Here is a 23,852-nt window from a genome sequence, read left to right as displayed (position 1 = left end):
AGCGGCGGCCCGCAGCCCTCCCCGCCAGCCCGGGGACCCCCCTGAGGGAGCGATCGGGGTGACCAGGCCACAGCTCTGCACCTCGCTGCGTGCTTTATTGGCGGTCCCAGCCCCGAGCGCGCCGCTGCCCGAAGACCCGAGCCTCGGTGAGGAGAGCGGAGCCGCTGCCGGACCCGGCCCGCCCTGCCCTCAGCACACACACTCGGCCCGTTGCTTTCCCAGCCAAAAAACCCCAAACAAAGCCGGTCCAGTGCTCTCCGGTGCTGCCGGACGCCGTTTCTGTCGAAGTCCGTCCGTCGCGTCTGTCCGCTCGTGCCCGCGGGAGAGTCCCCAACGGCGCTGTTAGGAGATGAAGTGAGTCTGCGGGGTGATCTGTTCCAGCTTGTGATCGGCTGGGTTGGCCGATGCTTCGTAATTGCAGATGGTGACTTCGTGGCGATGAGCCTGAATGAAGATCAAATGCGTTAATCCAGAGGAGAGCGGAATTCAGGTCCCGCCTAAAACACCGGCAAGAGCCGAGCAGGTTCCCATTTTACAGATTTTTCATCGCAGGCCCCCCCACGCTGCTCCCACTTCTTCCTCACCACTTGAGCTCAACTTAAGCTGCGAATTTAAAGCCCTTTTTACACTCTGAGCAGTCGCGCCCACTCTGCTCTCACTGACCTCCGTCCACTCTCCCTTCAGGCCTATGTAAAAAATCTTCGTTGTCTCTGCTCCAAAGTTCTTCGGGAAGTGGATGGAGAGGTGGTGAACGTTGGAGAAACGGGCAATTCTGAAAGAAAACACACTCTGAAACCGGGGCTGTGGGTACAGGCCGCCACTCCGCTGCGCTGCTGCCTCCCCTCAGTGCCGCAGCCCCGCACCGTGCGTAGCTCCCACCCGAACCCGAGTCGGACGTGGGAGCCAGCGACTGAGGGTGCCGGAGGACCAGCCTCCCTCGCGCTTGTGAGCGGGCAGCAACAAGCTGTCACCAGGGCCAGGAGCAGGGAACGCGACACCGGGATGATTCTGCACCCCGAAAAGTCCCAGGGCACGGGCACCCTCCTAGCTCTGGGGAGGAGGTGTTTGGAGCAGAGCTCTCGCCTGACAAGGGCAGGACAGAGCCAGGGAGGCAAACGCTCCTGTGGGGAGCTTTGAGATGCAAGGGAGGGACCTGCCCTGCACTGACGCTTCCCTAAAACTCGGCGGCACACGATCGGGCCGGACGAAGCGCAGCGCCCGCGCCCGGGAGGAGCAGCGCCCGCGCCCCCAGGCCCACATCCTACTTGGTGGGGTACTCCAGCTCGCCCAGCGGGTCCCGGTTCAGGCTGAACGTCTGCTCCGGCTCCCTGGCTGTGTCATCAAAGGACATGTGAGGAATGTTCCTGAACCTGGGAAGAGAGGGAGGAAACCCAGGAAGTTATTAACACGCAGGTCAGCTAATTGGTTTCCTCCTCATCCACCGGCGAAAACACACTCTGAAACCGGGGCTGTGGGTACAGGCCGCCACTCCGCTGCGCTGCTGCCTCCCCTCAGCGCCGCGGCCCCGCACCGCACCGGCACTACCCAGATTCTGCTCAGCAATAAGAAACCAGATTGGTTTTGCCTTCTAAGGGAGAAAATACCAACACCACCCCAAAGCATCGTCACGTTCCAGAGTAACAAACCCCTGAAGAAATAACGAGCCGGGACAAAGCTGGGGACATGCAGATCTCGGCACGCTTGGGTACGTGAACAAACCCAGAGCCCAGGACGCTGGAGACAGGAAGACAGGAGCTCGATAAAGGTGCATTTCTTTCCCCACAAGCAAAAACTGCAGAATATTCAATAGTTTTTCAGTGTAAAAAGCAAAAAGGCAGCACTAAGCAGGCTTGCTCTCCCTCGAGGAGCTCCAGCGGGGCCCTGGCCCAGCACGGCCTCCCCGCTCGTGTCCCTGCCCCAAGGCCTCAGAGCTCCCCCCAGTGCGCGGCCCCTCCGCCCCCCCGACCCCCTCTGCCTGCCGAGCCCAGCACGGGTGGGTTCCCCTGGCACGGCCAGCCCCGAGCCCAGCGCTCCCTGACACCAGCGCCCGCGCTCATCCCCGTGTCCTCGGGACCCCCAGGGGCTGTAGAGCCGGCCGCCCCCTCCCACGGCCCGCCCACACCGGGGGTCGGGCCCCCTCGGCTCGGCCGGACCCGGTACTCACAGCCGCATCTCGGCCGGGTGCGTGCCGTCGTCCTCCCCCACCAACATGACCGCCTTCAGCTTCACGCTGCCGGTGAACCTACCGAGAAACCCCGACCCCGCGGCGTCACCCCCGCTGTCCTCCCCCCGGTGCGGGGCGGAGCGACACCCGGCAGCCGGCCCGGGGCCAGCGGGCCGCGGACTCACGGGACGTTGAAGAGCAGCTCCGCGTCGGCGTCGCTTTCCACCAGCTGGGGGGGGGCAGAGAGCGGCGGGTCAGGGCGGCGCCGGCCCCGGGGACGCGGGGGACGCGGGGGCCGCACCAGGCCGCGGAGCGCCGAGCACCCCTGAAGGGCTCGGGGGAAGGGCGAAGACCCGCCCCCTCCCGACGCGGCCCCGCCCCTTCCCGCCGCCCGGCTCCCATCAGGCGGCGCCGCCGCTCCCGGCCCCGCCCCCGCCCCCGCCCCGCCCCACCTGCGCGCGGTCGCCGCGCTCCTCCCACGGGCGGAAGACGAGCGCGCCGCTGCCCTCGCGCCGCTCGTTGAGGCACTGCACGCGCTGCCGGTCGATGCGCAGGTAGAGCCCCCAGCACGCGCCGCACGCCCCGCCGGCCGCCGCCGCCTCCCCGCAGCAGCAGCAGCGCCCGACCCCGTGCGCCATGGCTGCGCCCCGCCCGGCCGCGCCTGCGCGCTGCCGCCGACACGCCCACCGCACGGCGGCCCCTCCCACACAGCCCCAGCGCCCCGCCTGCTGCACGGCGCCCCGCACACTGATGCTTTCAATGTTTCAAAACAGTTCCTAAGCCAGGAGGCAGGCAGAGTTCCCCTCTTTCTCTCTAAAAAAAAAAAATTCCAGTCTGACTTGGTGCACAGTGACATTCCTCCCCACAGCCCTCCCAGTTTTACTCCCAGTAGCCAGCAGAAGACAACAGCAGCAGAGAACAAGTCCACGATGGCTCTTGGGATCCCTGCACGGCGACGTCAGAATCTGGACAAGATCTGCAGCAACAGCAGGGACAAGGGTGAGAGCCAAGGGCTTATTAACGCACACGGGTAGAGAGCAAAGCCCCGGGACTCGATGCGTTTGCCCACGGATCGAGGAGCAGACGGGCCACCGGCCCGACCTGTCCCACAGAGTCCGGGTGGGGCTTTGGGCCCAGCGGGCACCAGACCACGAGGAAAGACTCCCGGGACACCCAGTGCCCACTCAGACAGACGGACCCCTGCCAGCTGGAGTCAGACAGGCCCTTGTATGGACTTGGCAGGGCGGAGACTGCTGGGAGTGACATAAATAACACCAGCGGGATAGAGGGGCAGAATATGAACTAAAACCATTTTAATAAATTATTAAGACGTTTACGGAAGGAGGAGAAGAGAGGGGGCTTGACACTCAGCAACGGAGCAGAAGAAAAGACAAAATGCTGTGCTGTCGTCTTGTGCAGATCAAAGCTTCTTCCCGCAGCTGCAGCCTCCAAAGAGCTCAAAGAAAAGGGCTGGCCGGGTACCTTCACCCCTTCCGTGCCACTCCCCCACGAGAGGCCGAGTCCCAGATCTGCTCTGCACCCTTATGGGCGGGAGAACCTGTTTTTGAAATCTTTGATAGACTTTGCCATCAAGGGTGCAATTTCTGCAACAGAGAAAGAGAACAAACCAAATGAAACCAAGAACTCCCCAGACGTTAAAGCAGCAGTCACAGACTGGGAGAGCAGGGAGCAAGCCAAAGCTGCAGCCCCGGCAAAGCAGACGCAAGGCAGGCGTCCGCGTGCGCTCTCTGATCACGGCCGGTCGGACTTTCAGGTCACAGAGCGAGGAGAGCCCGCTCTGCTTTCTGCACTGCAACAACACAGAGCTCTGCCCAAACTCTCCCTGCTGCCTCCCCACAGGAGCTGCGCTGCCATCGCATTCTGGCAAACACTTGGACAGACGGAGCAAGACAGCGGGAGGGGAAAGGCAGGAGAGGAGAGGGGAGAGGCCAGCAACATCACCCCTCCTGCCCGGGCTGGGTTTCTCTTGCAGCAGAAGCAGCAGATTCACGTGTCTGTGAAGGAGGAGCTCTAGCAGACCTCAGGGATGCTCTGCAGTTTGTACTTACTCTTCACTGGTGGTTTCCTGGGGCCACAGGAGGAGAAGGTGCCCCATGAAACTGGCACAGGACGGGCACTGCTGGTGCTGGGCCCATCACAGCACTGCTCCTCACTCACATGAGCCTGGCTTTTGCTCGGTGCGTACAGGACTGGTTTTATCCTGAAACAGAGATGGGACGGGCAGCTCAGCAAAGGAGTTGCTGAGCTCTGGTGCGATTCTCGAGACACCAGCCCCGTTTGTTAACAGCAGCGTGGCTCGTACCACAGGGAACCAGCAGCCAGCAGGAGCTCCACGCTTCCCAGCAAGACAGAGGCCATGCCAGGTGGGAGTTTCACTGCAAAGGGACCTCCCAGGCACACAGCGTCCTTTCTTGCCAGGACGCAGAGCTTCGGGGGAAAGCTGGCAGGAGCCCACGCCAGAAGAGGCCCTGAGCACCAAGAGCTACTGAGAAACACTCACTTGGTCTTCTCTGGCAGCAGAGGTCCTCCCGTTCCAAACTTCTCCTGTCTCCTGCGCACATCCCGAGGGGGCTTTGGTGCTGAGTTCACAAAGGCCATTTTGGCCACTCTGCCTGTTAGGAGGCCAGAGGGAAACACTGCTTAGATCCAGCTTATGATAACGGAGGCTCCTCAGCGCTGGGCTTCTCGCAGCCAGCGCCAACCACCTCTCCCCGGGGCACCCATTCCAACGCTCGGGCAACAGCCTCCTCCCTGAGGTATGAACCTCTCGCGGTCACAGCATGGGCTCTGTGTAGTCTGCATCAGCAACACTATGGACGAAATCTAGAGCCTGCTAAGGCATGAAGCAAAGGCCACCACGAAGAAGAGAGGTGAGCCACTCTGAAATGGGACTAGATTTCAGCCAGCCACTGCAAAAGACCTTCCCCACACAAAGACGTTCCCTAGGCTGCATTCCCAGGCCCCTCTCTGATCCTGCAGCCCTTCTTTACCTTTGGGTTTGTTGGCCAAGCTGATGTTCCGTACCAACATGAGCAGCCGCTGCTCTCGTGCCTCGTGGAGTCGCAGGTACATCTCCCGCCAGGACTCAGACTCTGCTGGCTTCTCGAACTTGAAGTCGCGCAGACAGTGCTTGTGCCAGAGTTGGTCTGTATCCCCAAGGAGGGCCTGAAACAAACCCCCACGGAAGCTGGGATCCCTCCTGACACCTTCACTCCCCTCTCCCTCAGCACCAGCCAGGGCCACTGCCACTGGGACAGCACAGAGGGCAAGAAAGCTCAGGGGCCAGCTCGCAGCAAGAGACGGGCAGACGGCAAAGCCAGGAACTCGGGACTGGCAAAAACCACCTCTTGCTGTAAAGAGCCTTGTTCTTCACCACTCTGCTATTGCAGATGAGGACAGAACGTCAGTCCAGTGTCACCCTCCCTTGCCCAGGCCCAGGCACTCACATGATTGCATTCCTCAATGCGATACAGCTGCTCCGGGGTGCATTTCTCCAACACTGGCTCCAGCACAGAGAAGGGGACACCACCCACTCCACAGATCGCTAGAGAGAAGCAAGGTGCACAGAGTATTTATCCTGCTCCTTCCTCGCCAAGGAAAGGGCTGGACACCCTGAAATGCAGTGGGAAAAACCAGCAGTGCTGCACGCCACTGCGCAAGACGAGGGCAAGGAGAAAGGAACTGCAGGTGCAAGAGCTCGAGGGGTCATCAGGCACCAATATCTGCAAGTTAAGCAGGGCCTGAGCTTTCCGTGAGATCCCTCCCCTATTAGGGAGCTTGTCCTTTGACAAGGGCTGACAGTTCACCTGCTCCAAGCCAGACACTGCTGGGAAACAGAGAAACAAGTCACCAAGACGTCCCTGTATCTGCGTGACAGCGTGACTTGCAGACAGAGGAGGAGAGGCACTTACAGTCAATGTTGTGACTGCGGTCTCTGACCCATTGCTCATATGGAGACATCGTCTCTGGGAGGCAGGCAGGTTTACGGCCAGAATACACTTTTGTTCTTGATTCACGCGGCGGCCTGTAAAACCTGCTTCGCTGTCTCCAGCTGGCGAAGACGCTGCTGTAAAGAGAGCTCCCTGGAGTCAGAAGCGAACAGGGAAAAGAAGAGCCCACCCTGGGAGTGACACAGGAGACACATCCGAGTCCCCCAGAGGCAACCTAAAGGCCCAAGTCTTCTCCAGGAGACCTGCAACCCGCCTCAGGAAGGGCAAGTCCAAAGCCCAAGCCTCAAGCAGGGTCAGCAAGGAATCCTCCTCCCTTCTGCTGCAGCTCGGGGGAAAGCAGCTACCTTGTTCTGAAACCCAGGCTCCGAGCACCAGAGGCAGAACAGACCAACAGAAAGGCCTGAACCCAGCCAGCACCCGCTCCCACTCCATCCCACAGTGGCTGCAGCCCGATTCACACCGATTTTCCTGCCCAACGTACCTTTCCTTTTTGTCTGGGAGCAGGCGATGCACTGGACTGGAGGAAGAGGGCGGTAATTGGCCTGGATCGGGGGCAGTGGGATGTCCGGTAACGATGGTACCACATCTAAAAGTATCTGGAAGCAGAGGTACGTGCAAGTGAGCCAGCGACAGAGCAGAGTGCTGCATCCTGCCAGCGTGCAGCCAGCACGCAGCTGCGTTTGTTTTGGTTTTGTGAATAAGCCACTCGCTGCTGCTCAGCTTGCGGCAGAGCGAGCCTCGCGGGGAGGCTGCACTTCTGCCACAGGACTGTGGCTCTGTCTCCCCGTTTTTAATGAGCAGGGCTTTGCCCTTTGCGTTTCTTTTCTCCCCTCCCTCGCCACCCACTGCTCCAGCAGCTCCACTCGAACAGCACACAGCAACGCCTGCGGCACAGGGCACGGGCAACGCACGCTGTCTCCCAGCAGGAACCAGGAGTCACGGAGCTGGACACCAGCGAGACACCGCAAGCCCACCCAGAGGCACAACACAGCCCAGCACCTCCAAGGGCAGAACCAGGAAGCCCAGAGGGCAGAGGACCGAGAGCAGCCGATCCCACCTGCTTGGTTCGCTTTCAGAGCCCTCCAACCCTTACCCGCTTTGGTTTAGGAGACTCTGGGAGTTTCTCCTCTGCTTTGTTCTTGCTCGTTCGCTTGTGGCTTGCGCTTTTTTGACTTGAGCCTGAGCTGTTGGCACTGGCTTTGGATCTGTCCTGTTCGCTGTGCCCTTGGTCTTTGTCCCCAGCTGACACGGAGGGTTTGCCCACTTTGCTTGTCTTTTCCTTCTTCTGGGGCTGGTTGTAGGTGAGGTACGACTCGAAGGACATTGTAGGTGGTTCAAATTCTTCCTCCGCTTCCTCCTCCCCAAAAGCTGAGCAAAAGCCCATCCATTCTCTGTCCAGGTCACAGGCCTTGCGCTTCCCCTCTGCAGATTTTAAGCTCCCAGACATTCCCTTTTCTTCAGTCCTGTTTGCCAAGTCACTCTCAGCTATCCGATGAGCACTTCCCAGTTCCCTGCTGGTTCAGTTATCGCTAGGAACCGCTCCAACTCTCGTATCCCAGTCAAGTGTTCAGCTTTTGGGAGAGCTGAGGACAACCAGCTGTCCTCCACGGCTTCACACTTGCTCTGACATGCTCCTTCCCCGTGCCTGGAATCTCTAGAACCTCATCACAATTGTGCCAGTGACAACGGGCTGTACCCGGTGGCTGAGGCAACAAACCCCACTCCAGGGAAAGCAGCATTGCTGGGGCAAACAGTTATCCCGGGCCTTGCCAGACACGACGGAAGGGCGAGAGACTTCACAGCTCTTACCACGAGAATGTCAACTGTGACGGGCAGCTCAGACAGCCTCTTCAGCCTCTTCAGCCTCAATCACCCGACAGCACCGCTGCCCCTCTCGTTATTTCGCGCAGCTCAGCACGTGCTCATGCTCAAATCAGCGCTGCCGGGCTAAGCTATTCCCGTCACCCCCACTTCCACCGCGTGAGGTTCAAACAGGTTTCGAGGGAAATTCAAAGGCAGTGAGTTCTCTGAACCTGTCTGAAGAGTGCAGTTCCTTTCAGAGAGAAAATACTCCTCGACACAGAGATAAGGGTTCATCCAGCGTAAGCAGAACCACAGGACGGCTTCTGTTCAGCAGAAGCCACTGCCCCATCTCCGTTACATTTAGGACTTCATTGCCATGACCAAAGGTTTAGGTTTTCCTGTTTGCTTTAGCAGAGTGAGACACTGGTACCAGCAGTAACTGTGTGTTTCAGGGCTCTGGAGCTGGGATGCTGCGGGGCTGCAATGGTTTCGGCTGTGCTGTGACCACAGCTAACCGGGGCTGCAGGCCCTCTGTCCCTGCAGCTCTGGGCTCACGGCAGCGCAGAGTCTTCCCGCGGATGCACGGGATCTGGGGCAGGTACCGAGCTGAGCTGGTGGGGCACAGGGAAAGCCAGCTGAGCTACAGATCCCAACATCCTTCCCGTTTTCAGAGCGGCTGTTACTGTGGCAGCGCTGCTGCTCGACGAGCTCCCTGGCAATCGCAGCCGCCCAAGCAGGAGCAGCAGAGGCAGAGACACAGCCCATCTCTGGTGCCTCGGCAAGGCCTGCCAGAGCTCACGCGTCAGGATCCCGCCGGCACGGCCAAGGTCCTGCTGCCGTCAGGGACACAGGGCTGTGGACAAGTGGGCGCCAAGGCCCCGTGTGGAAGGGGACAGGAAGGGACGGGAAGAGGGATGGATCTTGTACGAGACAGAAAAAGACGAAGACGTGCCAGTATTAAAACTCTTGTGTCTCTGTGAGCGGATTAACTGCCTAGAGAGGTTGTCTCGCAGCTTACGAAATCCCACCGTGAGAGCAAGAACCAAGGGAAAGTCGTCAGGCAGTCCTTAAAGCCTCCCAAGCACTTCAGGGCTGAATTCCAAGAAGAAAAGCGCTGTTCTCAACAGGGCTCAGCTCAGGGCTTTGTCTAGCGGGGGGAAACGTGGTTGGAGACCTGGGGACCCACACATTTGATCCAGAGCACGCCTCATGGGGACCTGCCTGATTCTACACCTGCTGCAGTCTGAGGATGGAAAACTCCACACATGTTTACAAAAAAATAAAGAGCTGGCTTTGAGAGGCCACCACACACATACCTTCGCCCCAGTGTCATTTCACCAAGCTTTTACGCCAGCACGTTCACCGGAAATGTGAACACAGTTTGAGCTCAGCACAACTCCCAGCCAAGCTGTAAATCTCAAAGTGACGCTGTCAGGAAAGAAGGCATTTTTGTCACCTGCCCCATCAGCAAAGCACTTCTCTGACAAGCGAAGTGAGCAGAACCGGCGCTTCTCAACGCTGTCCAAGTGGCACGTGGCCTGGCAATAGCTGAGGAGGGATGTGTTTGGGAGCTGTGTGCGTACAGCACAGCAACACCTCGCTTCGCTTGCAGCCGCTGTGGAGCACAGAGATTCTCCGTGCACGGCCTGCGGAGCCCATGTCTGCAGTCTGGCACGTGCTCGCAGCACCACGGAGCCCCGGAGCCCTGGAACCGACCCCTCGGCAGTCCCTCAGCTCCATTCGGGCCCCACCGCTGAAACCCCGCTCTGCTCTCGCCTGAGAGCGGAACAAAAGAAACGGGACCCCTGCACTGCTTCAGAGAATTATTAAGGTTGGAAAAGAGCTCTGAGATCATCAGGTGCAACCGTCAGCCCAACACCACCACGCCTGCTAAAGCATGTCCTGAAGTGCGACACCTACACATTTTTTGAACCCCTCCAGGGATGGGGACTCCACCACTGCCCTGGGCAGCCTGGTCCAGTGCCTGACCACTCTTTCAGGAAAGAAATTGTTCCCAATGTCCAGTCTAAACCTCCCCTGAGGCAACCTGAGGCCATTGGGTCTTGTCCTATCGCTGGTTACTTGGGAGAAGAGACCAAACCCCCTCACTACACCCTCCTTCCAGGTAGGTTCTCCCCAGCCTCGCTGCCCTTCTCTGGACACGCTGCAGCCCCTCAGTGTCCTTCTTGGAGCGAGGGGCCCAAAGCCGAGCACAGCACTCGAGGTGCGGCCTGACCAGTGCCCAGCACAGGGGCCCGATCCCCTCCCTGCTCCCGCTGACCACACCATTCCTGACCCAAGCCAGGGTGCCCTTGGCCTCCTTGCCCACCCGGGCACACTGCTGGTCCGCGTCTGGCCGGCTGTCGCCCAGCAGCACCCCCAGCTCCTGCTCCTCCCTGCAGCTCTCCAGCCGCTGCTCCCCAGGCCCGCGGCGCTGCGGGGGGCTGCTGTGACCCCAGGGCCGGACCCGGCACTCGGCCTCGGCCCCTCGACCCAGCCTGTCCCGATCCCTCTGCGCCTCCCCCACCGGTGAACCGCGGGAGCCCGGCCTACCCCACGGAGCGGGCTGGGCCCCAGCCGGACCCCGGCGAAGGCCGCGCTGCACCGGCCCCGGCCGGCGCTGGGGAACGGGCAGAGCTGGTGGGCAGCAGCGGCCCGGAGAGCAGCCGGGAGCAGCCGGGTCGTGCTGCCAGCGGAGTCAGCCTCCAGCGCCCCGGGACGGAGAGGAAGAGGCGGACACGCTCTAGGGGTCGGCTTTTATTGAGAGGCCAGTCTCCTCTTTCATATACCTTCAGCAATTACAATATTCATCTTCGTTACCACAAAAGAAAGGAACAGAGATAGTCGTATGTAGACAGTTGGGGGCCGAAATACAAACGCAAGTCAGAGCCGCTCCCCCCCGTGGGGCGGCCCAGGGGCAAGAGGCAGCTCGGCTCCCTTCGTCCCCGGGCAGCGGGGCACAGCGCAATGGCACAACTGCAACAGCCCGGGCACCGCGAGCAAGCGCCTTCACCCCGGACGTGGCTTCGGCTGTGGCTCAGGGCACGAACCCTCCTGCCTGGTGCCCACCTTCTCCGTCTGCGCCGTTCTAGTGCCCGAGCCAAAGGATGGGGAGGGGAGGGAGAGGGTTGGCATCGCTCAGCACAGAGCGCAGCCACTTCTGACACCGCCGTCGCGTCCCGTCCCCTCCATAACCTCCCCCCTGCAGCCCAGCTACGCCCCAATGCCGACACAGTTACACACCTCGAGCAAAGAGGCTGCTCGGCGAGGGAAGGTGCATCGCCCCACGGCAGCGATGCTTTGGGCAATACCGCAGCGGAGCTGTACTCCCAATTCAGCGGCACTTTCGCAGTGCCCGAGATTGAGCAAAGGATCAGGGTCAGGCCTGAGAGAAAGCTCCACGGGGGCCTGAACACAAGGCCAGGCTGCCCTTCCCCCCTCCCTGCCCCGACCCCAAGTACAGAGGAGAAATGAATGGTAGCACAACGGGCAGCAGAAGATAATATATTGTTATCTAATTAAAAATACAACAAAATTAAATACAGCAGAAACGCAAGAGTAAGGAGCCGTTATTTTACAGCACAACACACATTGAAATGCTGCACGGAAACATTAAAGCATCTGGGACTGTAACAAACTTACAGCACGTGACAGTCTGAGAACGTTTTTCCAAGACCTTCAAAATAAGAAAGGAACGGACCAAATCAACCAGAGACGGGTGTTGCGAAGGGTGAGAACGAAAGCAAGCAAAAGGGAGAAAGAAAGGAAAGAAGCAAACCAACAGAAACCCGAAGCACACCAGGATTTTTCTAGAGCCCTCCGGGGAAGGCTCTTCACAGCCAGGTCTCCCCCGGTCGGAGCGCACAGCCAGCTCCACCGCTTTGGGATTTGGAGCTTCTCCAAAGCTGCTGCCAACAACAGCGACCACTACCAGCACCTTTTCCACCTAGACAGCAAAGCCCTAGGGCAGCAAATATGGCTTGGAACAGGAGAATCTCTCCCCTCGGCGATCCGGCCGGACCTCTGAGCGCTGACGGAGAGGCCGTCTCCCTCGCCCCACGACTGGCTCGAAGCAGCCCCAGCCTCCGCTTGCCCCGCTTGGGGAAAGGTTGCTCTCGAGGCAGACATCGCCCACCGGCAGAAACGATCACCGCGATAAGGCTTCAAAGGTAACAGCCAGTGCCCGGCTGTGTGCAGCTCCCCGCTGGCTGCTGCGGCCTCAGCGAGTCCCCCGACATCCCACACCCCGCGCAGCACGGGCTCCCAACCCCCCGAGGAGCTGCGCTCGGGGACACCTCCTCACAGCCCCACCAAGCCCAGGGCCGGGGTCCGCTGGGTCACAGCGCACACCCTGTCCTTCCAGAGCTCCACTTCCTCAAGCGCCACGGACAACCAAGCTTTCTGAACTCCTGCTACGTACCACGCACACATTAAAAACAAACCACGTTCCGTTACTCGCTTCTCTCCAAGCACAGTCAAATGCTTTCAAGTTCAAAGACTAAAATCCTTGCTTTTTCCAAAGAGGGGACAGAGGGAAACAGACAGGGAAAAGACAGGATTTAAGCACCAGCTTTAACTGGAATGAAATCCTTCCCAATTCCACACAGAAAACAACATGAAATGACTCCTTCTTTCCACCAAAAGAGGCAAACTGATGCCTTCATTGATATTGAAAAACTCTTCTAAAATTCAGAGGCAGACAAAGTGTGTCCTCTCTCTCTCCCACAAAGAAAAAAAATAAACCAGTTAAAATCTGACTTGGTGCACAGTGACATTCCTCCCCGCAGCCCTCCCAGTTTTACTCCCAGTAGCCAGCAGAAGACAACAGCAGCAGAGAACAAGTCCGCGATGGCTCTTGGCATCCCCGCACGACGACGTCAGCATCTGGACAAGATCTGCAGCAACAGCAGGGACAAGGGCGAGAGCCAAGGGCTTATTAACGCACACGGGTAGAGAGCAAAGCCCCGGGACTCGATGCGCTTGCCCACGGATCGAGGAGCAGACGGGCCACCGGCCCGACCTGTCCCACAGAGTCCGGGTGGGGCTTTGGGCCCAGCGGGCACCAGACCACGAGGAAAGACTCCCGGGACACCCAGTGCCCACTCAGACAGACGGACCCCTGCCAGCTGGAGTCAGACAGGCCCTTGTATGGACTTGGCAGGGCGGAGACTGCTGGGAGTGACATAAATAACACCAGCAGGATAGAGGGGCAGAATATGAATTAAAACCATTTTATAATTTATTAAGAGGTTAAATAGTAAATAGTCTCTGGATCTTCCACTCTCAGCAGGTGCCAAGACTTCACATTTTCTTGTGTCCGGGGATTCTGTACACCCTTCTTTTGACGGTTGACAGAGCTAGAAACAGGATGTTTAGGGCAGGGGGAAGAGAGAGGGGGCCTGACACTCAGCAAGGGACCAGAATAAAAGACAAAATACTGTGCTGTCGTCTTGTGCAGATCAAAGCTTCTCCCCGCAGCTGCAGCCTCCAAACAGCTCAAAGAAAAGGGCTGGCCGGGTACCTTCACCCCTTCCGTGCCACTCCCCACGAGAGGCCGAGTCCCAGATCTGCTCTGCACCCTTATCTCCGGGAGAACCTGTTTTTGAAATCTTTGACAGACTTTGCCATCATGGGTGCAATTTCTGCAACAGAGAAAGAGAACAAACCAAATGAAACCAAGAACTCCCCAGACGTTAAAGCAGCAGTCACAGACTGGGAGAGCAGGGAGCAAGCCAAAGCTGCAGCCCCGGCAAAGCAGACACAAGGCAGGCGTCCGCGTGCGCTCTCTGATCACGGCCGGTCGGACTTTCAGGTCACAGAGCGAGGAGAGCCCGCTCTGCTTTCTGCACTGCAAGAACACAGAGCTCTGCCCAAACTCTCCCTGCTGCCTCCCCACAGGAGCTGCGCTGCCATCGCATTCTTGCAAACACTTGGACAGACGGAGCAAGACAGCGGGAGGGGAAAGGCAGGAGAGGAGAGGGGAGAGGCCAGCAACATCACCCCTCCTGCCCGGGCTGGGTTTCTCTTGCAGCAGAAGCAGCAGATTCACGTGTCTGTGAAGGAGGAGCCCTAGCAGACCTCAGGGATGCTCTGCGGTTTGTACTTACTCTTCACCGGTGGTTTCCTGGGGTCATAGGAGGAGAAGGTGCTCCGTGAAGCTGGCACAGGATGGGCACTGCTGGTGCTGGGCCCATCACAGCACTGCTCCTCACTCACACGAGCCTGGCTTTTGCTCGGTGCGTACAGGACTGGTTTTATCCTGAAACAGAGATGGGACGGGCAGCTCAGCAAAGGAGTCGCTGAGCTCTGGTGCGATTCTCGAGACACCAGCCCCGTTTGTTAACAGCAGCGTGGCTCGTACCACAGGGAACCAGCAGCCAGCAGGAGCTCCACGCTTCCCAGCAAGACAGAGGCCATGCCAGGTGGGAGTTTCACTGCAAAGGGACCTCCCAGGCACACAGCGTCCTTTCTTGCCAGGACGCAGAGCTTCGGGGGAAAGCTGGCAGGAGCCCACGCCAGAAGAGGCCCTGAGCACCAAGAGCTACTGAGAAACACTCACTTGGTCTTCTCTGGCAGCAGAGGTCCTCCCGTTCCAAACTTCTCCTGTCTCCTGCGCACATCCCGAGGGGGCTTTGGTGCTGAGTTCACAAAGGCCATTTTGGCCACTCTGCCTGTTAGGAGGCCAGAGGGAAACACTGCTTAGATCCAGCTTATGATAACGGAGGCTCCTCAGCGCTGGGCTTCTCGCAGCCAGCGCCAACCACCTCTCCCCGGGGCACCCATTCCAACGCTCGGGCAACAGCCTCCTCCCTGAGGTATGAACCTCTCGCGGTCACAGCATGGGCTCTGTGTAGTCTGCATCAGCAACACTATGGACGAAATCTAGAGCCTGCTAAGGCATGAAGCAAAGGCCACCACGAAGAAGAGAGGTGAGCCACTCTGAAATGGGACTAGATTTCAGCCAGTCACTCCAAAAGACCTTCCCCACACAAAGACGTTCTCTAGGCTGCATTCCCAGGCCCCTCTCTGATCCTGCAGCCCTACTTTACCTTTGGGTTTGTTGGCCGAGCTGATGTTCCGTGCCAACATGAGCAGCCGCTGCTCTCGTGCCTCGTGGAGTCGCAGGTACATCTCCCGCCAGGACTCAGACTCTGCTGGCTTCTCGAACTTGAAGTCTCGCAGACAGTGCTTGTGCCAGAGTTGGTCTGTATCCCCAAGGAGGGCCTGAAACAAACCCCCACGGAAGCTGGGATCCCTCCTGACACCTTCACTCCCCTCTCCCTCAGCACCAGCCAGGGCCAGTGCCACTGGGACAGCACAGAGGGCAAGACAGCTCAGGGGCCAGCTCGCAGCAAGAGACGGGCAGACGGCAAAGCCAGGAACTCGGGACTGGCAAAAACCACCTCTTGCTGTAAAGAGCCTTGTTCTTCACCACTCTGCTATTGCAGATGAGGACAGAACGTCAGTCCAGTGTCACCCTCCCTTGCCCAGGCCCAGGCACTCACATGATTGCATTCCTCAATGCGATACAGCTGCTCCGGGGTGCATTTCTCCAACACTGGCTCCAGCACAGAGAAGGGGACACCACCCACTCCACAGATCGCTAGAGAGAAGCAAGGTGCACAGAGTATTTATCCTGCTCCTTCCTCGCCAAGGAAAGGGCTGGACACCCTGAAATGCAGTGGGAAAAACCAGCAGTGCTGCACGCCACTGCGCAAGACGAGGGCAAGGAGAAAGGAACTGCGGGTGCAAGAGCTCGAGGGGTCATCAGGCACCAATATCTGCAAGTTAAGCAGGGCCTGAGCTTTCCGTGAGATCCTTCCCCTATTAGTGAGCTTGTCCTTTGACAAGGGCTGACAGTTCACCTGCTCCAAGCCAGATGCTGATGGGAAACAGAGAAACAAGTCACCAAGACGTCCCTGTATCTGTGTGACAGTGTGACTTGCAGACAGAGGAGGAGAGGCACTTACAGTCAATGTTGTGACTGCGGTCTCTGACCCATTGCTCATACGGAGACATCGTCTCTGGGAGGCAGGCAGGTTTACGGCCAGAATACACTTTTGTTCTTGAAGTCACGCGGCAGCCTGTAAAACCTGCTTCGCTGTCTCCAGCTGGCGAAGACGCTGCTGTAAAGAGAAAGCCCTGGCGTCAAAGCGAACAGGGAAAAGAAGAGCCCACCCTGGGAGTGACACAGGATACACATTCGAGTCCCCCAGAGCCAACCTAGAGGCCCAAGTCTTCTCCAGGAGACCTGCAACCCGCCTCAGGAAGGGCAAGTCCAAAGCCCAAGCCTCAAGCAGGGTCAGCAAGGAATCCTCCTCCCTTCTGCTGCAGCTCGGGGGAAAGCAGCTACCTTGTTCTGAAACCCAGGCTCCGAGCACCAGAGGCAGAACAGACCCAACAGAAAGGCCTGAACCCAGCCAGCACCCGCTCCCACTCCCTCCCACAGTGGCTGCAGCCCGATTCACACCGATTTTCCTGCCCAACGTACCTTTCCTTTTTGTCTGGGAGCAGGCGATGCACTGGACTGAAGGAAGAGGGCGGTAATTGGCCTGGATTGGGGGCAGTGGGATGTCCGGTAACGATGGTACCACATCTAAAAGTATCTGGAAGCAGAGGACGTACGTGCAAGTGAGCCAGCGACAGAGCAGAGTGCTGCATCCTGCCAGCGTGCAGCCAGCACGCAGCTGCGTTTGGTTTGGTTTTGTGAATAAGCCACTCGCTGCTGCTCAGCTTGCGGCAGAGCGAGCCTCGCGGGGAGGCTGCACTTCTGCCACAGGACTGTGGCTCTGTCTCCCCATTTTTAATGAGCAGGGCTTTGCCCTTTGCGTTTCTTTTCTCCCCTCCCTCGCCACCCACTGCTCCAGCAGCTCCACTCGAACAGCACACAGCAACGCCTGCGGCACAGGGCACGGGCAACGCACGCTGTCTCCCAGCAGGAACCAGGAGTCACGGAGCTGGACACCAGCGAGACACCGCAAGCCCACCCAGAGGCACAACACAGCCCAGCACCTCCAAGGGCAGAACCAGGAAGCCCAGAGGGCAGAGGACCGAGAGCAGCCGATCCCACCTGCTTGGTTCGCTTTCAGAGCCCTCCAACCCTTACCCGCTTTGGTTTAGGAGACTCTGGGAGTTTCTCCTCTGCTTTGTTCTTGGTTGCTCGCTTGTGGCTTGGTGTTTTTTGACTTGAGCCTGAGCTGTTGGCACTGGCTTTGGATCCACGGTCTTTGCCGTGCCCTTTGGGTTTCACCCCAGCTGACATGGAGGGTTTGACCGCTTTGCTTTTCTTTTTCTTTTTCTGGGGCTGGTCGTAGGTGAGGTACGACTCGAAGGACATTGTAGGTGGTTCAAATTCTTCCTCCACTTCCTCCTCCCCAAAAGCTGAGCAAAAGCCCATCCATTCTCTGTCCAGGTCACAGGCCTTGCGCTTCCCCTCTGCAGATTTTAAGCTCCCAGACATTCCCTTTTCTTCAGTCCTATTTGCCAAGTCACTCTCAGCTATCCGATGAGCACTTCCCAGTTCCCTGCTGGTTCAGTTATCGCTAGGAACTGCTCCAACTCTTGTATCCCAGTCAAGTGTTCAGCTTTTGGGAGAGCTGAGGACAACCAGCTGTCCTCCACGGCTTCACACTTGCTCTGACACGCTCCTTCCGTGCCTGGAATCTCTAGAACCTCATCACAATCGTGCCCGTGACAACGGGCTGTACCCGGTGGCTGAGGCAACAAACCCCACTCCAGGGAAAGCAGCATTGCTGGGGCAAACAGTTATCCCGGGCCTTGCCAGACACGACGGAAGGGCGAGAGACTTCACAGCTCTTACCACGAGAATGTCAGCTGTGACGGGCAGCTCAGACAGCCTCTTCAGCCTCTTCAGCCTCACTCACCCGACAGCACCGCTGCCCCTCTCGTTATTTCGCGCCGCTCAGCACGTGCTCATGCTCAAATCAGCGCTGCCGGGCTAAGCTATTCCCGTCACCCCCACTTCCACCGCGTGAGGTTCAAACAGGTTTCGAGGGAAATTCAAAGGCAGTGAGTTCTCTGAACCTGTCTGAAGAGTGCAGTTCCTTTCAGAGAGAAAATACTCCTCGACACAGAGATAAGGGTTCATCCAGCATAAGCAGAACCACAGGACAGCTTCTGTTCAGCAGAAGCCACTGCCCCATCTCCGTTACATTTAGGACTTCATTGCCATGACCAAAGGTTTAGGTTTTCCTGTTTGCTTTAGCAGAGTGAGACACTGGTACCAGCAGTAACTGTGTGTTTCAGGGCTCTGGAGCTGGGATGCTGAGGGGCTGCAATGGTTTCGGCTGTGCTGTGACCACAGCTAACCGGGGCTGCAGGCCCTCTGTCCCTGCAGCTCTGGGCTCACGGCAGCGCAGAGTCTTCCCGCGGATGCACGGGATCTGGGGCAGGTACCGAGCTGAGCTGGTGGGGCACAGGGAAAGCCAGCTGAGCTACAGATCCCAACATCCTTCCCGTTTTCAGAGCGGCTGTTACTGTGGCAGCACTGCTGCTCGACGAGCTCCCTGGGAATCGCAGCCGCCCAAGCAGGAGCAGCAGAGGCAGAGACACAGCCCATCTCTGGTGCCTCAGCAAGGCCTGCCAGAGCTCACGCGTCGGGATCCCGCCGGCACGGCCGAGGTCCTGCTGCCGTCAGGGACACAGGGCTGTGGACAAGTGGGCGCCAAGGCCCCGTGTGGAAGGGGACGGGAAGGGACGGGAAGAGGGATGGATCTTGTACGAGACAGAAAAAGACGAAGACGTGCCAGTATTAAAACTCTTGTGTCTCTGTGAGCGGATTAACTGCCTAGAGAGGTTGTCTCGCAGCTTACAAAATCCCACCGTGAGAGCAAGAACCAAGGGAAAGTCGTCAGGCAGTCCTTAAAGCCTCCCAAGCACTTCAGGGCTGAATTCCAAGAAGAAAAGCGCTGTTCTCAACAGGGCTCAGCTCAGGGCTTTGTCTAGCGGGGGGAAACGTGGTTGGAGACCTGGGGACCCACACATTTGATCCAGAGCACGCCTCATGGGGACCTGCCTGATTCCACACCTGCTGCAGTCTGAGGATGGAAAACTCCACACATGTTTACAAAAAAATAAAGAGCTGGCTTTGAGAGGCCACCACACACATACCTTCGCCCCAGTGTCATTTCACCAAGCTTTTACGCCAGCACGTTCACCGGAAATGTGAACACAGTTTGAGCTCAGCACAACTCCCAGCCAAGCTGTAAATCTCAAAGTGACGCTGTCAGGAAAGAAGGCATTTTTGTCACCTGCCCCATCAGCAAAGCACTTCTCTGACAAGCGAAGTGAGCAGAACCGGCGCTTCTCAACGCTGTCCAAGTGGCACGTGGCCTGGCAATAGCTGAGGAGGGATGTGTTTGGGAGCTGTGTGCGTACAGCACAGCAACACCTCGCTTCGCTTGCAGCCGCTGTGGAGCACAGAGATTCTCCGTGCACGGCCTGCGGAGCCCATGTCTGCAGTCTGGCACGTGCTCGCAGCACCACGGAGCCCCAGAGCCCTGGAACCGACCCCTCGGCAGTCCCTCAGCTCCATTCGGGCCCCACCGCTGAAACCCCGCTCTGCTCTCGCCTGAGAGCGGAACAAAAGAAACGGGACCCCTGCACTGCTTCAGAGAATTATTAAGGTTGGAAAAGAGTTCCGAGATCATCAGGTGCAACCGTCAGCCCAACACCACCACGCCTGCTAAAGCATGTCCTGAAGTGCCACACCTACACATTTTTTGAACCCCTCCAGGGATGGGGACTCCACCACTGCCCTGGGCAGCCTGGTCCAGTGCCTGACCACTCTTTCAGGAAAGAAATTGTTCCCAATGTCCATTCTAAACCTCCCCTGAGGCAACCTGAGGCCATTGGGTCTCGTCCTATCGCTGGTTACCTGGGAGAAGAGACCAACCCCCCCTCACTACACCCTCCTTCCAGGTAGGTTCTCCCCAGCCTCACTGCCCTTCTCTGGACACGCTGCAGCCCCTCAGTGTCCTTCTTGGAGTGAGAGGCCCAAAGCCGAGCACAGCACTCGAGGTGCGGCCTGACCAGTGCCCAGCACAGGGGCCGGATCCCCTCCCTGCTCCCGCTGACCACACCATTCCTGATCCAAGCCAGGGTGCCGTTGGCCTCCTTGCCCACCCGGGCACACTGCTGGCCCGCGTCCGGCCGGCTGTCGCCCAGCAGCACCCCCAGCTCCTGCTCCTCCCTGCAGCTCTCCAGCCGCTGCTCCCCAGGCCCGCGGCGCTGCGGGGGGCTGCTGTGACCCCAGGGCCGGACCCGGCACTCGGCCTCGGCCCCTCGACCCAGCCTGTCCCGATCCCTCTGCGCCTCCCCCACCGGTGAACCGCGGGAGCCCGGCCTACCCCACGGAGCGGGCTGGGCCCCGGCCGGACCCCGGCAAAGGCCATGCTGCACCAGCCCCGGCCGGCGCTGGGGAACGGGCAGAGCTGGTGGGCAGCAGCGGCCCGGAGAGCAGCCGGGAGCAGCCGGGTCGTGCTGCCAGCGGAGTCAGCCTCCAGCGCCCCGGGACGGAGAGGAAGAGGCGGACACGCTCTAGGGGTCGGCTTTTATTGAGAGGCCAGTCTCCTCTTTTCATATACCTTCAGCAATTACAATATTCATCTTCGTTACCACAAAAGAAAGGAACAGAGATAGTCGTATGTAGACAGTTGGGGGCCGAAATACAAACGCAAGTCAGAGCCGCTCCCCCCCGTGGGGCGGCCCAGGGGCAAGAGGCAGCTCGGCTCCCCTGGTCCCCGGGCAGCGGGGCACAGCGGAATCACAGAATCACAGAATGGTCGGGGTTGGAAGGGACCGCTGTGGGTCATCTAGTCCAACCCTCCTGCTGAAGCAGGGTCACCTACAGCAGGCTGTAGAGGACCTTGTCCAGGCGGGGCTTGAATGTCTCCAGAGAAGGAGACTCCACAACCTTCCTGGGCAGCCTGTGCCAGTGCTCCGTCACCCTCAGAGGGAAGAAATTGTTCCTCATGTTCAGATGGAACTTCCTCTGCTTCAGTTTATGCCCATTGCCCCTTGTCCTGTCACTGGGCACTTCTGAAAAGAGCTTGGCCCCATCCTCCTGACACCCACCCTTCAGATATTTGTAAGTATATATTAGGTCCCCTCGCAGCCTTCTCTTCTCCAGGCTGAACAAGCCCAGCTCCCTCAGCCTCTCCTCGTAGGAGAGATGCTCCAGTCCCCTCACCATCCTTGTAGCCCTCCGCTGGACTCTCTCCAGTAGCTCTTTGTCTTTCTTGAACTGGGGAGCCCAAAACTGGACAGAGTACTCCAGATGAGGCCTCACTAGGGCAATGTAGAGGGGAGGCAGAACCTCCCTCGACCTACTGGCCACACTCTTCTTGATGTGCTCCAGGATGCCATTGGCTTTCTTGGCAGCCAGGGCACACTGCAGGCTCATGGTTAACCTGTCGTCCACCAGGACACCCAGGTCCCTCTCCGCAGAGCTGCTCTCCAGCAGGTCCAACCCAAGCCTGTACTGGTGCATGGGGTTATTCCCCCCCAGGTGCAGGACCCTGCGTTTGCCTTTGTTGAACCTCATCAGGTTCCTCTCTGCCCAACTTTCCAGCCTGTCCAGGTCATGCTGAATGGCAGCACAGCCTTCCGGTGTGTCTACCACACCTCCCAGTTTGGTGTCATCAGCAAACTTGCTGATGGTACATTCTAACTCTTCATCCAGGTCATTGATGAAGAAGTTAAACAAGGCTGGGTCCAGTACTGACCCCTGAGGGACACCACTAGTTACCAGCCTCCAACTAGACTCAGCGCCGCTGATGACAACGCTCTGAGTTCTGCCATTCAGCCAGTTCTCAATCCACTTCACCGACCACGAATGGCACAACTGCAACAGCCTGGGCACCGCGAGCAAGCGCCTTCACCCCGGACGTGGCTTCGGCTGTGGCTCAGGGCATGAACCCTCCTGCCTGGTGCCCACCTCCTCCGTCTGCGCCGTTCTAGTGCCCGAGCCAAAGGATGGGGAGGGGAGGGAGAGGGTTGGCATCGCTCAGCACAGAGCGCAGCCACTTCTGACACCGCCGTCGCGTCCCGTCCCCTCCGTAACCTCCCCCCTGCAGCCCAGCTACGCCCCAACGCCGACACAGTTACACACCTCGAGCAAAGAGGCTGCTCGGCGAGGGAAGGTGCATCGCCCCGCGGCAGCGATGCTTTGGGCAATACCGCAGCGGAGCTGTACTCCCAATTCAGCGGCACTTTCGCAGTGCCCGAGATTGAGCAAAGGATCAGGGTCAGGCCTGAGAGAAAGCTCCACGGGGGCCTGAACACAAGGCCAGGCTGCCCTTCCCCCCCCTCTGCCCCGACCCCAAGTACAGAGGAGAAATGAATGGTAGCACAACGGGCAGCAGAAGATAATATATTGTTATCTAATTAAAAATACAACAAAATTAAATACAGCAGAAACGCAAGAGTAAGGAGCCGTTATTTTACAGCACAACACACATTGAAATGCTGCACGGAAACATTAAAGCATCTGGGACTGTAACAAACTTACAGCACGTGACAGTCTGAGAACGTTTTTCCAAGACCTTCAAAATAAGAAAGGAACGGACCAAATCAACCAGAGACGGGTGTTGCGAAGGGTGAGAACGAAAGCAAGCAAAAGGGAGAAAGAAAGGAAAGAAGCAAACCAACAGAAACCCGAAGCACACCGGGATTTTTCTAGAGCCCTCCGGGGAAGGCTCTTCACAGCCAGGTCTCCCCCGGTCGGAGCGCACAGCCAGCTCCACCGCTTTGGGATTTGGAGCTTCTCCAAAGCTGCTGCCAACAACAGCGACCACTACCAGCACCTTTTCCACCTAGACAGCAAAGCCCTAGGGCAGCAAATATGGCTTGGAACAGGAGAATCTCTCCCCTCGGCGATCCGGCCGGACCTCTGAGCGCTGACGGAGAGGCCGTCTCCCTCGCCCCACGACTGGCTCGAAGCAGCCCCAGCCTCCGCTTGCCCCGCTTGGGGAAAGGTTGCTCTCGAGGCAGACATCGCCCACCGGCAGAAACGATCACCGCGATAAGGCTTCAAAGGTAACAGCCAGTGCCCGGCTGTGTGCAGCTCCCCGCTGGCTGCCGCGGCCTCAGCGAGTCCCCCGACATCCCACACCCCGCGCAGCACGGGCTCCCGACCCCCCGAGGAGCTGCGCTCGGGGACACCTCCTCACAGCCCCACCAAGCCCAGGGCCGGGGTCCACTGGGTCACAGCGCACACCCTGTCCTTCCAGAGCTCCACTTCCTCAAGCGCCACGGACAACCAAGCTTTCTGAACTCCTGCTACGTACCACGCACACGTTAAAAACAAACCACGTTCCGTTACTCGCTTCCCTCCAAGCCCAGTCAAATGCTTTCAAGTTCAAAGACTAAAATCCTTGCTTTTTCCAAAGAGGGGACAGAGGGAAACAGACAGGGAAAAGACAGGATTTAAGCACCAGCTTTAACTGGAATGAAATCCTTCCCAATTCCACACAGAAAACAACATGAAATGACTCCTTCTTTCCACCAAAAGAGGCAAACTGATGCCTTCATTGATATTGAAAAACTCTTCTAAAATTCAAAGGCAGACAAAGTGTGTCCTCTCTCTCTCCCACAAAGAAAAAAAATAAACCAGTTAAAATCTGACTTGGTGCACAGTGACATTCCTCCCCACAGCCCTCCCAGTTTTACTCCCAGTAGCCAGCAGAAGACAACAGCAGCAGAGAACAAGTCCGTGACGACTCTTGGCATCCCCGCACGACGACGTCAGCATCTGGACAAGATCTGCAGCAACAGCAGGGACAAGGGCGAGAGCCAAGGGCTTATTAACGCACACGGGTAGAGAGCAAAGCCCCGGGACTCGATGCGTTTGCCCACGGATCGAGGAGCAGACGGGCCACCGGCCCGACCTGTCC

At 58.5% G+C, this 23,852-nt stretch overlaps 3 protein-coding genes across 3 annotated transcripts; all 3 read right to left on the bottom strand.

Moving 5' to 3' along the window:
- Window positions 1-74: 74 nt before the first annotated feature.
- On the bottom strand, window positions 75-2,808 carry PITHD1 (PITH domain containing 1). Its single transcript, XM_075437958.1, has 6 exons — window positions 2,617-2,808; window positions 2,350-2,393; window positions 2,165-2,242; window positions 1,266-1,370; window positions 664-772; window positions 75-444 (listed from the first exon to the last, which is right to left on the bottom strand). Exons 1-6 carry the CDS (start codon window positions 2,800-2,802, stop codon window positions 343-345), a joined length of 624 nt encoding a protein of 207 aa, XP_075294073.1. The 5' UTR covers window positions 2,803-2,808; the 3' UTR covers window positions 75-342.
- Window positions 2,809-3,706: 898 nt separating this feature from the next.
- On the bottom strand, window positions 3,707-7,874 carry LOC142363419 (elongin-A-like). The gene is given in 10 exon segments (XM_075437909.1): window positions 3,707-3,768; window positions 4,234-4,385; window positions 4,686-4,797; window positions 5,176-5,350; window positions 5,632-5,729; window positions 6,097-6,195; window positions 6,198-6,251; window positions 6,617-6,731; window positions 7,229-7,620; window positions 7,832-7,874. Coding segments are annotated over 10 exon segments (1,302 nt in total).
- A 5,281-nt stretch (window positions 7,875-13,155) lies between these two features.
- Window positions 13,156-17,688, bottom strand: LOC142363418 (elongin-A-like). Its single transcript, XM_075437908.1, has 9 exons — window positions 17,646-17,688; window positions 17,045-17,436; window positions 16,430-16,544; window positions 15,909-16,064; window positions 15,444-15,541; window positions 14,988-15,162; window positions 14,498-14,609; window positions 14,046-14,197; window positions 13,156-13,580 (listed from the first exon to the last, which is right to left on the bottom strand). The coding sequence occupies exons 1-9, from the start codon at window positions 17,686-17,688 to the stop codon at window positions 13,519-13,521; spliced, it is 1,305 nt and encodes a 434-aa protein (XP_075294023.1). The 3' UTR covers window positions 13,156-13,518.
- Between the last annotated feature and the right edge of the window lie 6,164 nt (window positions 17,689-23,852).

The sequence above is a fragment of the Opisthocomus hoazin genome, chromosome 17, assembly GCF_030867145.1.
Source record: "Opisthocomus hoazin isolate bOpiHoa1 chromosome 17, bOpiHoa1.hap1, whole genome shotgun sequence".
In the NCBI taxonomy this organism is placed as follows: domain Eukaryota; kingdom Metazoa; phylum Chordata; class Aves; order Opisthocomiformes; family Opisthocomidae; genus Opisthocomus; species Opisthocomus hoazin.
Note: the sequence above shows the minus strand (reverse complement) of the source record. Positions and strands in the feature narration are given on the sequence as shown.